The sequence below is a fragment of the Rosa rugosa genome, chromosome 4 (assembly GCF_958449725.1).
Source record: "Rosa rugosa chromosome 4, drRosRugo1.1, whole genome shotgun sequence".
In the NCBI taxonomy this organism is placed as follows: domain Eukaryota; kingdom Viridiplantae; phylum Streptophyta; class Magnoliopsida; order Rosales; family Rosaceae; genus Rosa; species Rosa rugosa.
The window spans coordinates 57,020,129-57,033,131 of record NC_084823.1 but is presented as its reverse complement, the minus strand read 5'-3'; the positions used below and the strand labels follow the sequence as shown (position 1 = coordinate 57,033,131).

Sequence of the window (13,003 nt, the reverse complement as noted above, 5' to 3'; positions counted from 1 at the left end):
AGGCCTTGATTTGGTTTGTAATTGCAGAAATACCCATCCATATTATGCCCAAAAAGTGGCGTTTGGGATGTTTTTTTCTAGGGCTAAATTACTTCAACTGCAACTTCCTACAGGCTTTGTTTCCGTTGGTTAGGGTTTCGTATGAAACCGTAATGATCTGTGAAGTTTTGGCAAATGGCAAGACTCGTTGTTACCCTTACTTAAGGTGTAACGATCTAGACTTTATTTATGGGAGAGGTTTGGTGAAAATAGACAGGTGTCAAAGTCATGTTAGAGCAACTCCAACAGCTTCTCTATAATTTTTGTATTATAAAGAAACAAAAGTCAAAGCTTTAAGCAATTTTTCTTCTTCAACTCCAACAGATTCCCTAGTTTACAACAATCTCTAAAATCTCCAAATTCTTCCTTAAAATTTTAGAGATTGCTGTAAATTTAGGGAATTTTGTTTTCTCTCTCCTCACTTTCCCTAAATGGAGAAAATTATAGGGAATCTGTTGGAGCAAAAGAGGCTCGTTTTTCCCTAAAATAGAGAAAAACTAAAATATGGGGAAGCTGTTGGAGTTGCTCTTAGAGGCTCGGTGGAATAGACAAGTATCGAAGTGGACCGGACCGTAACAATTTTTGTAGTTTGGCAAGGATATTGTCAAGGTTAGAAAAACATCACTTTCTGGGCCTGACGTAAAAGGTGAAGCCCATTATTTCTTGGGTTTTGTACTTTTTAGAATTATTTCTAACAAATACATTATTAGACCTACTTCACAATGAAATCCATATGTGCTTTTGTAGCTTGCCCAAATCCATTAATTGGGCTTACCTTCTAAAGCCATTTCAAACCCTGAACAATGCCCGGAAATGTATGATTCATGCCATGGTAGCAACAGCAACTATGTTCAAGGCTTCAAAGCCATTTATGTTCAATTGTTCTTGCTCTTCCATTAATTGATTTGTTTTAACCCGTGTTTTTAACTATGAGTCCATTACAAGCATAAAACGTAGAGGATATCCAAGAAGTAAACATTTTCTTTAGGGCACGTTTACTTACTTAAAATGGGAGGTAATGATTATAGGGTAAAAATATTCCTACGTTTACTAACACATGAAGGAATCGGAATGGATGTAGGTCACATCTCTTTATCAGGAATCGATTCCTGAATACTCAGGAATTTGATTACGAAGGGGGGAGATGGGTTTAGGAATCAATCCTCCATAATCAATACTGATTCAGTGATTCATTTCTTCTCCCATTCCACTTGTCTCCGATTCATGATTATTTTTCATTCTAATTAAATAAACGTGCCATAAGTTTATATTGCGGAGAAAACCATGGACACACTGTTATTAACTAAATTATGTTGCTCAAAGAAAATGAAAACGAAAATACATTATGACATTATAGAAAAGTAGTTGGCCGGAAAACACAATTTGAATTGTACACAAATGCTCTATCACAAAACGCTTGTAATTGTGTTCTGAAAAATCTTTTTCATTCTAGCCTTTAGAGTCCCTTCATGTGTTAAGTTATTATAATAGCAACATGTGTTATTTTCACCAACCATCACCAATATTTAAGTATGAAACCAAGAAAATAAGTTTCCGTTTCGCTTTTGGCATGCAAGAGTGTAAGAATACTTTTAACTTTCTTCCTTGATTTTCATTTCCAAGGTACATATATACCCAAAGAAAGAACCAACAAATAAAATAAAAGATAGGGGGTGAAACTTTGATGAAGATCCCATTCAAATATCGTGTCAGAGACAGGAGAGACGACTAGTCTCCATAGACACAGAGACGATCGAGATCGATGACGATGACCTCAGAGTCATAACAACAACGAAAGAATGACCAACCCGTACTGGACGAGAAATCACATGGCATTGTGAGGGAGGTAGGTAGCTTAGCTACAAAATGACCTGAAAAAACTTAATCGACAGAGGTAATTTTCTGGTCTTGCTGTCCCTCCACTTCTGTGTTAAACTTGCTGGTATTGTATGGCTATGTCTAAGGAGTCTTAGGTATTGTCAATGTCATCTCTTCTGCAGCTAGCTAGCTAGCCCTTTTCCATTTCCATTTCTTACTAGCTAGCCAGACTCGTTCATAACAGCACCGCCTCAAAATTAGGCACTTCCCTGATTACTACTCTAATATATATGTAATTAGGGTTCTGGGTTCCTTCAACCTCTAGCTAGTGTATATGTAGATTTACATGGTTTTATATCCACAGGTTAGGCTCTAATTTCTGGGGCCAGGGGGTCGATTATTACTAGCTAGAAATTCGTCCTGTGAGTAGAATATAAATGCTAGTTAGAGCATAGTTTTGGTCCCAAAATGGGATCTAAATTGGAATAGATAATCCATGTGAATATAATTACATTCTTGTCAGATTAGAGATGAACAAATATATAAATATAGTTCTTGTCAGATCAGGGGACCATATTGTTGGCATTACATAATGCAAATTCCATGAAGGACAATAATATCATCTAGCCATCTAGGTAATAAGGTAAATACAGATCTGGGTTTTCCGGGTATTTGATTTGAAACGACCATAGTGGTGAGTGGAGCTCAATGAAAGTTAAGAGACAGAGGAATTCCTTCACAAAAGTCCGAAATGAGAGTTAAAAAGAAGACATAATTCATTTGGAATTTGGACCGGTGTCGGCATAAAATGTACGTACTTACTACTGACACGGTAGCTAGTCTTATATAACTCTGATTTCATTTCATTCTGCTCATTCTGGCTAGCTAGTTTGTCCTACTACTACTCTTTCCAACGCTTAGCTAGGTAAAATTCAAATTGATCGATGAGTAAATTATTAGACATGCTGCCATGTTGGGTCCAGTAGTAGTTCAGGTAATTAACATTTACTATCACCCAACCATATAAAAACTCATTCATCTTTTTATTTTTATTGGTAAATAAGTCCTTTGAGTTAATCCAACAAAACCATGTATCTGGGTTAACCGAGTCCAGCAGCGTTTTTAAAGAGTAACATATGTGTTAATGTGAGTCTGTAAAAAAGGTGCAGTGCGTAGCTCCTGATTTCAAGGAATCATGAGAGGAGAAAAAGGAAGCAGACAATGCATGCATGAAACAGAGAAAACAGAGGAACGTACAGTAACATGTATATTAGACCATACACATATCTATCTAGCTAAGCTAGCTAGCTGTGTCTTTGTCTGTGTATGTGTGTGAATTCCAAGTAGTGAGTGAGTTAGAAAACTACTAGCTTATATGTTTGTCTGTCTGTATCTGGATTCTGCAGCTAGCTAGCTAAAGTGTTTAAGCGATGAGCGATGCTTTGGGAAGTAGCATCGTACACAGTGAAAAAGGCATGTTTATATATGCAGAAGGAAGAAGAAGAAGCAGTAGCAGAAGAAAAGGGACGATGCTGCTTATTGTGTATATAGAATGAAAATCATATATTAATTAGCTAGCATTGTGATCGGTACGTACGTTTTCTCGTAATTTATTTCTGCACCAGTCTTAAAGCTAAGTCGGCTTTGTCTCCTCTCTTTGGTTTCTTCGGTTTGTTTTCTCTTTGATCTGCATGCACCTGTATCACTGTGTAGCCTGTGTGCTTTGTCAGTCCCCTTAGATACTCTCATACATCGATGATCAATCAGACAGACAATACAATTCTCACTCGTCACTTGTCCATCTCTTTATTAATCTCCCTCAACTAAATTATTACTCATCCATCATGCATTGGAATAAGGGCCAAATACCCTCATACACATATATCTGTACGTAACATGTATTTATTTTAATCACCTCTACGACTTTGTTGGCTTGAAGGCCTCCAGATTTGTACGTTACGGAGATTAGATTAACCAATCAATCATGTTATTTTATTCCTCTGTTGCTTAAGGAAAAAACCAATTGATCAGCGCTGATCCAGATAAATGAGATTGGTGTTAACATATAACAGTTAATCTTCTACTGCTGCATATAATCAACAAGAAGCTAGCTTCATAGCTCCAATAGGTAAAAAGTTAATAACAAAGATGAGGAAGGTAGCATGTTAGATGGCTACTACTGTTCCTATATATGCAGTGAAGATGGAACAAAGTTGTCTCAGATCTCTTTCTTATTCAGCCTTCTCTTACTCTTGTATTTGTAGAATTGTTCTTCTCTCACGTGAAGTCAGAAAACTTTGTTCTTATTGGTACGAGATCGAATTCAATGTAGTCTGGACTAATTTCATGCATGCTTTGAATTTATAAATTCATGTATCCCCAGCTAGCTCGATGGATCTGGCAGTACATGGATTGCGACAAATGCTTGAAAATTGAAAGCCCTAGTTAAGTCGACAATTGACTTGACACAGCCCTTCCGTCTTTTCTTTTTCTTAAGAGTTGTGAAAGCCGCTCGATCGTACGTGTAAGAGTACCAGACCTAGCTTGATCTTGCTATACATATATAGTACGTCAATTAGATCAATTAATTATTACTATTTCATGCACCATATTACGGGTTCGTGGCGTAAGCATTCAATTATGCAGTGAATAACAGAAACAGCGATCTTAATTTCTTGGCAGTTGCTACAATTCTTGTTTCTTGCTTTGACTTTCAGAGACATGTCCCCTCAGCAATTTACACTTTTACTTTACAAGGTAAATACAACAGGATGAATGTAGGAAAGCGAAGAAAAACTTTTATACTCTTACAAGGTTAAAGAGGCAACATGTTCCTCAAAATGGCCTAGTATAAGAGGCAAAAATAAGGAGCTCTCTGCGACTATGTGACTACAGCTCTACAAAGTTTTATTCTTAGTTATGCGTTACATACATATATTATATATGACCGTTGATGCATGCATTAGTCTTTAGAAAATTAACAAGTTTAAATACAGGATTTCAAAGTGGCAAATGATTCCCCACAAATGATTCGAAGTGGATGCATTCTTATTCAACTAAAGTAGTTCCTCAACTTTATGAAACTTGATTTGAGTTATAATCGCGATTTTAGACTCTAATTTTTGTTAACTTTTTCACACAAAGAAGATAAAAAATGTGCAACTTGCTTTTCCTTGTTAAGAAAAGATTTCCCGCTATATTCAAATTTTTTTCCTCCGTTTGTTCGTGAAGCTAGAAACAAGTGGCTGGATTCGTTTTCCAGATATTAATGGGATGGAATGTGCGCATCATATCATTACCGTATCATTTGCTAAATTTGTAACTAAAGAACAAAAGAACTCTCAAACCTAAATCCATAGTCACTTCAACATCAAGTTCTTTCACATCTCGATGTGCATCTTCCACAGATCAACATCAAACTCTTCTCGATCTCCTTTTCATCGATCTATAGGTAGCTTATTAATTAAATACATTCAATTAATATATATTCCCTTCAATCGAGAACCCAGCTGATCTCTCTCTCTCTCTCTCTCTCTCTCTCTCTCTCTCTCTCACCACTCACATGACATATCCAGTGACAGAGTTACTCAAACAAGGCCTATGACTGTTGAAATTAAACCTCTGCATTTTTCTCTAATCTGAGTTCTTTCGCATATATTTTTTCAAACAACATGGTCAAAATGCATTATAGGGCAACCTATTACACACCTCCCATGAAATGCAACATCAACATGCATCATCAATAAATGGAAAGAAAAGAACCAGTCCCCATTTTCCAACGAAATAACAAAACATAACTTCCATCTTACCAATTAATTTCCATGATCAACATCTTACATATATTAATAGCTAGAAATTAAAGTAGTGCGTACCAAATTAATTAACGTGGCCGGTTAATCAGTTCTTCAATGGGAGGAACTCAAAAAACTGGTAATTAGGGCCAGTGCCGAAACTAGGGTTTAGCAAGGATTTCTCAGTTGTAAGATGATCTTTTTCGCCGCAAGTACTACTCCGGAGCGGAAATAGCTGGAGGGTTTGAGACTGATCTCCACGTGAAATATCTTCTTCTTCGTTACGGTGTTGGTTTTGTTGGAGATGGCGACCGTTAAGGGCAGAGCCAGACCTGTAGGGAGCTATAAAGATGCTGAGATCATGAGGAGGACTAGTCTTATTATTACGGTTATTAATGAGCTGCTTTTGGTCCATCTCCATTGTTCTTACTGTCGTTCTGGTACAAGTGGGGGCGTTTATGAGGTGGGTGAGGTCATGAAGAGGAGGAGGAGGAGGACAAGACAACTGCATCATCTGCCACCTGGCATTCTTTTCTACAGTCATGGAATTCCTTCTTTGCTCTTGTTGAAGTTGCTGCAATTCTTCCTCACCGAATTGGACCCATCCTTCCGTCCTGCTCTCTGCTCCTGCTTTTACTGTTTCCTGCACTTCAAAAAAAGGAAGGATTCATTAGGGTTAAAAATGAAGTCGGTCCTGGGCAGGTATAGGGTTACAATTGTCTTTTTGCATGGAATGTGATGGTCAGGGAACGGTGCCCGAATCAGTGGGCAAACGACATGAATGAGAAATGAGAATGAGGGCAAAGCTATAGTAGTAGGGCACGCACAGGACCCAAAACCCTTTAGAGCAAAGCTAACGGAAGCTATCCCCGACAGAAAGGAAGGATTGCAGCTTTTAGACAAAGCCCTCTTTTCATTTCCCAACGATAAACAAAGCAAGCTTTTCCTACATCTCTACATGTCTTCTTCTTCTTCTTCTCTCATACACAATGCTTGCTTTTTAATTAACCTTTTAACCATGTACGTACATGAATAATATCAGATAATGATAAGCAAATTATCTCTGCCTAATTTCTTGTTAGACTTTTGAGAATGTTTGAGGAATTCCAAGTTAGAAAAAAGGAGGGCTCAGCTGGCTAAGCTAGGGAAGGGTGTAGAGTAGCTTTATCTTTGCTATGAAGAAAGATAGATAAAAACAAAACAAAGACAGGAACAGAAGCAGGTATAGGGAAATAGAATAGACCTGTTGATGATGAAGCTGATCTTGGAGACTAGTAGTCATGCAGTTTGCAGAGGGTGCCCAATTCTTGGTCTCTTCAACTTCATACACTGTCCTACTTGCCCCGCCTGTGTTTGTACTCGTAAAGAAAAACAAAAAGAATACCACTTTATACATTCCTCGATCATTTCGATCTCAAACAACAAACAATTGGAATTTTGAATATTAATTCTTATCAGAATAATGTTAATAACAGAAGGAATTCATACAACTCAAAACATACATCATCTATCTCCTTCTCTAACTACTTCTTTCAATCAAAGTTTGAAACCAAATCGGTACGGAAGATTTACTAATGCTTGAGTTCTATGTTTCTCAAGAAATGAAAATAGAAAGATATTTGTAGGTTGTATTTTCAGATGCTAGGGGTTTGAATTTACTCACCTAATGATTCCTTCTTTTGGTGATCTGAACACATGAGTTGAAGGTCGTCGTGAGATTCCATCTGGCGACGGCGTTTCTGTCTCTCTCTTGCCTTGTGGTTTTGGAACCAATAGAACACGTTCTTGCCCTCTATCTTTCCATACCTTCTAAGCTGAGCAGTGATTTGCTGAATCTGCTCAGCCGATGGGGTTCGAGTCCCTCGTCGATATAACTCCTCTAGTGCCCTCAACTGTTCCGGCGTGGGGTTCCATCTCGAGCTCACCACAACCTGCGGCACCGTATTGAACTCTCTCATCCCTCTTTGTTCACCTGGATATACATCTTTCATAAAGTTAACCCAAAATTCACAACAGGCATCACTCTAACAGTGATATACTTTTAGCTAGAAATTAAGACGAATAAGTAGTGCATACCCAGCTGATGATATTGTGCTAAGAAATCAGACGCAGCATGAATTCGACTGAAACAAGGTGGAGCATGTGGACTTGTTGAAGTGTTGTTGTTGTTGTTGTTGTTGTTATGAGGAGATGACAGAGGCCTAGGAACGAGAGGCCGAAGCTTCCGACCGTTGAAGGCTGAATCCGGAATCATGTTGAAGTCACCACCATCGTTGTAACCCATCATCCACATTTTTGATACCAATCTAGGCTGGCTAGGGTTAGTTATATATATATACTTCTCTCTTTCTTTCACTCACTCCCAAGCTAATAATGGCCTTCGAATGAAGGGATGTCTTTAGGTGGACATATAAGTAAGTAGTACTAAAGTGAAGTGATGCTTTCAAAGGATGGGTTGAAGACTGAAGAATGGTGAAGAAAATGGGAAAAGGAGGAGGAAGAGCATGCAAGTTAGGAATGGTGTGGGAAATGGGACATGGAGAAGAAGAGGTGGTGTTTAAAATAGGGTGAAGCCTAGCTACCTTGCATAGGGAGTAGACCTGGTTTATATTTAGTATATATTGATGCTGTCTAGCTAGCTAGAGAAGGGAGAAGAGAGAATAAGAGAGAGGGTATTGTGCCGAAAATTGAAAGGTAGTAATTGAGCTGAAACAGTGAATTGAAGCTATGTATTTTTGAGTCTCAGACATTCAGAGATGGGGATTGATCACTCTATATGACTATAGAGAGAAAGAAGAGAAGAGTTAGCTAGTGTGGTGCTGGTTTAATACGGAACAAAGTAAGCTGCAACACATGAGGTTGACTAGGCAACCTCATATGGAGGAGAAGGGACAAAGCTAATTCGAAAAAGAAAAACAAAACAAACAAAAGTAGAGAGAGAAAGAGAGGAGGGTGGTAGCGCTAGAGACAGTAGTAGCAGTGTGTGGAAGATGAGGTGAGGAAGGAAGCGTGGAATTCTGGGAGGCTTTTTGGGAGTCGCAAATGAAAAACGACGTGACGATCATGAGGGTTATCATAAGCCTCATCACACCCCTCTCTTCTTTACTCGTCTCCTCCTCCTCCTCTCATTTATTGTTTTCTTCACGTCTCGTGCCTTTCACACTTGTTCTAAATCCAAACTGCCTTTCAAATTCTTACCCTACTCCTATACTATAACGGTATAACCCTTTTCCATTTTGTCCATACGTATATGTATATATATACATCACAATACTTGCCAACAAAACAAAAACATTTAGATTTTATACTTACCAACAAAACAAAAACATTTAGATTTTACCTCTAGCTTCTTCCATTCTTTCTGTATTTGAGATCCAATCCCATCTACTCCTCCATTGTCCAAACATATCACGTATAGATTTTACTTTGTTCTATATTTTTTGCTCAAATTCTTTGTTCTATATGATATATCATATGCATGCCAATGAGATCATATATGTGAATTGTCGTCTTGGATCTGAGATATGTTGGAAGAAGAATACACACCTTTACGTGCTACCAAAATTACTGTCTCTCTCATTTGGAATCTACCTTCCTGCCACTGTCACCCTACTATTCATTTATCAAATTCAAAAAAACTAGTAAGTAATTATTTGGGTCCATATATCTGAATCCGAGTCCATCTCCTGCTAATAAAGAAATTGCAGATTGCTCAGTTGCTCTCTTTATGTATCATCAGGACAATATGTATAATACAATCGTCGATCATTATGATATGGAATGACTCAATTCTCGAGCCACTGCACCCTCTCTGTCTCCTTCTCCCTCCCTCTGGTATTTATTTGCAAAACCCCATAATTGTTTAATTATTATTTTCTGTCTATCTTCTTGTAGCTAGCTAGGGTACAGAGCCAGACCTGCATGCATTCTAGCCCTATCTGTGTTTTCTGAAACCTACATTTTGGATTAGCATGAACATATACACACCAATATTTTAATCCAGAGGTCAATGATATGATGGATGATACTCTTCTTTTTACTTCAAAGTCAATCATATAAATATATATAAAGGATGATGGAGGGTCTAGGAAGAGATGTTTTCTTGAGAAATCTGTAGCTTTAGAATGACTTCACTATTATTTGTTTTTAAAGGCTGATAAGCCAAAGCAATTAAGCTGCACAAATGTGGGTTTGAACAACTTTGACACTTTTGTTGGAAAATAATGAATCAAACTACGTTTATCCTTCTCTAACTAGCCAACTACAAAGGTTTCAATCATTTGTTGCCACATTCCTAGTTTCTAGTTGCAACTGGCTTATCTGGTCTGGTAAAGGATCATGGGATCCTTTTCTATCAGATAGGAATGGTCATTGCACAAAATGTACTTCTAAGTAATTGCTTCATAGATTCTATATCTATCTATATGAAGAAGAAATCATGTAACGAAAGGGGTTCTTGTTTGTACAAATGGTACTTCAAACTTGGAACGAGCATGAAGAAATTAACGATACTTCTTTATCTTTTGAGTTGTTCGGCCGGATCAGTCGCTCAAGACCTTTGGTAACCTCTAAATCATACTAGAAGAAGGGACTCTAAACAAATAAAAACCAAAAGAACCACAGAAGCCAGAGCAACCGCCGAGCAAGGAAATGCGAGGAAACCATAACAACCAACAAAAAACCCAATCACCGAGCAACTAAAAGGAAAACCGTTCTTCGGGTATCTAGGCATGGTTTATGCCATGATCAGTATAGGTGTTCTTGGATTTCAATAAAATTAAAATCAACAAAGAAATCAAATGGAAGTGTCAGATCTTACGTAAGAGTGAGGAGCTTCCAACGAACCATCTTTGGGTGTTCTACCCATTGGCAATCGGTTCTTCCAAGCTGAAAGAACACCTTCCCAGTCCCCATTTCCAACTCCTGCATGCCCTTCCATCAGACCCGAAGTTTGAGTTGAGGGATGATGAGAGGCTCAGCCCTAGAAATTATGAAGCTACTCCAAGCCCAAACGATGCCTTAGATTATTAGGTCAATCCCATCAGGCTCAGACCATTACAATGGCCCAACTAGTTCATAATATTTGTGGCCCAACTAGTTGGTCAGATGGCTGAGATGAGCCCAGAGTAGAGAGAATCGAATAGCCCAACTAGCTCATACCGTATGGGTCCACAACTAGATGAAATGGAATGGGCCGAAACGATGTCTATCGTTACCAATCCCCATAACTTATATATATATATATTTTTTTTTTTACATTGATAATAACACATGGAAGTTAGAAGATGACCCCAAGACATGTTCAAACATGTCAACTCAAGAAATTTAAATTAAAAGTATAATGTGCATGACACATTAAATTTTGATGCATGCATGCATCTAAAAGACTAAAAGTGTTATCTGATTTTACATTTTAAAAAAAAAAAAATTCAAAGAAATGAAGTTATAGGAGATACTAGGGCTGGGCATATGTCGGGCCGGTTCGGTTTGAAGCCCAAACCGTTTCCGACCTGAAGTAGTCGGTTGGGCCCAATTTCAAACCGACAACCGAATAACAAATTAGTGGGCCGAGTATTCAGTTGGGCCGAATTTTCGGGTCGGCCGGTTCGGTTTCCGGTTGGGCCGAACTTTCAATTTTGGCCCATTTTTCCTTTTAAGTTGCCTTCATTTTTGAACCAATTTGAAGGCCCAAGTTTTACGTCTTTACGTTTTACGGTTTTACCTGCTTTTTTGGCCCAATTTCAAGCCATTTTCAAGCCCAATTTTGTATTTAGCAAAAGTATTAAAAGAACAAACAAATACTATACCAGTTTTCTAACATTGGTATTTTCTTTTTTGTTCCAAAGTAAAATTCATGAACTAACTCGTGAGATTCATGAATTGGTATTTTCTCAGCTTAATAGCTCAGATTTGCCGATTATTATTTTCTGAGCTTGTTAGCCCAAATTTGCAGACTATTATAATCAATAAATCATTTGATCTGGCCAAGTGCTCCCATTTGGAATCTGTAGGTTAACATCACCATCGCCTATATATTTCTTGCCAAAGGTTTTATTAATTCTCTGCAAAATCAGAAACACTACGTAAATAATCAGTTATAATAATTCCAATCCAACCAAATATGCAAGCAACTAATTTCTCTAACAGAAACCAAAACCTCTCAGATCTAAATAGTTTGTTCTGAACCCATGCAATCTAAAGGGAGGCAGATGCTTACAAACTCATATCTCACCATTACATACTGATCGAATCTAAAGTATCAAAATTGAAAGAGAAATAGTAGATCTATGAACATGAATCTAATCGAATCTATAATAATTTCAATGAATCCAAAACATGAAGTGAAAAGAAAAACTAAACGAGATCAGATCTATGAACATAAAACTTATGAAAGAATAACAGTATAACAGAGAAGTATCTTTGGATACGAGAGGATGCGGTGGATGACGTAGTGGACGCGGTGGACCTCATGTTGACAGCGTGAGATAGAAAAGGGTGCGAGAGAAAAGGGTGAGAGAGGGCTGAGAGTTTGAGACGTGAGAGAGAAGCGGCGGAGACCGCTAGAGAGAGGGATGAGGTGAGGAAATGAGAAAAGCTTCTAGGGTTGTTAGCTTTTATATAGGTGTTAAGATCGTGTGTGGTAAGGTGCATCTGAAATAAGCCTTACCCACTAAAAATTCGACAGCACATTAAAAAAAAAAAAAAAAATTTAATCCGGGCGGTTCGGTTTTCTCCGGTCGGTTTAAGTGACAAAACCGGGTCCGAACCGAAAAGATCCGGTTCGGTTCGGTAAATGCAGTTTTCAGTGTTTTTTGCAAGCGGTTCGGTTACCGAACCGGAATTCCGGTCCGGTTCGGCCGGTTTTTTAGTCCAAATCGGTTTTTTGCCCACCACTAGGAGATACTAGGCTAACGCCTACCATTTTGAATGACAACACTATTACTAGATTAACACCGCATCAGCTAACTGGTGATCTTAAGAATTTCACATTTACTTGATTAATATCTTTTAAAACGAAATAATCACCTGATAGTTTAGTTGATTAGTTACAACTGTGCTCTTAAGAGGAAAAAATATATTTTAATTAAGTGTTACAATTTTATTTTACCTTATTTATTTGGGCAAATTAAGCTGCCAAATGCATTCTCATAACAACAAAAACTATTTCCATCTATCATACGTGGATTAGTGGTTTTGCTAGATAGTTAGACAACACTTACCTCAAAACCCTCGAGCATATATTCATCCAAGGAGACTGGCCTTCTTGGGTTCCACAGTCTGACCTGAATATACAAAATCCCACGCATTATAGTTTATCTTATAAGAACAAACCCTACATTATGAACTCGAGAAGA

The 13,003-nt window shown here is 37.9% G+C and overlaps 1 protein-coding gene across 1 annotated transcript; it reads right to left on the bottom strand.

Annotated features, from left to right (window-relative positions):
• Positions 1 to 5,560: 5,560 nt before the first annotated feature.
• Positions 5,561 to 10,591, bottom strand: LOC133742231 (WUSCHEL-related homeobox 1). Its single transcript, XM_062169908.1, has 4 exons — positions 7,725 to 10,591; positions 7,312 to 7,620; positions 6,892 to 6,995; positions 5,561 to 6,291 (listed from the first exon to the last, which is right to left on the bottom strand). The coding sequence occupies exons 1-4, from the start codon at positions 7,939 to 7,941 to the stop codon at positions 5,755 to 5,757; spliced, it is 1,167 nt and encodes a 388-aa protein (XP_062025892.1). The 5' UTR covers positions 7,942 to 10,591; the 3' UTR covers positions 5,561 to 5,754.
• Between the last annotated feature and the right edge of the window lie 2,412 nt (positions 10,592 to 13,003).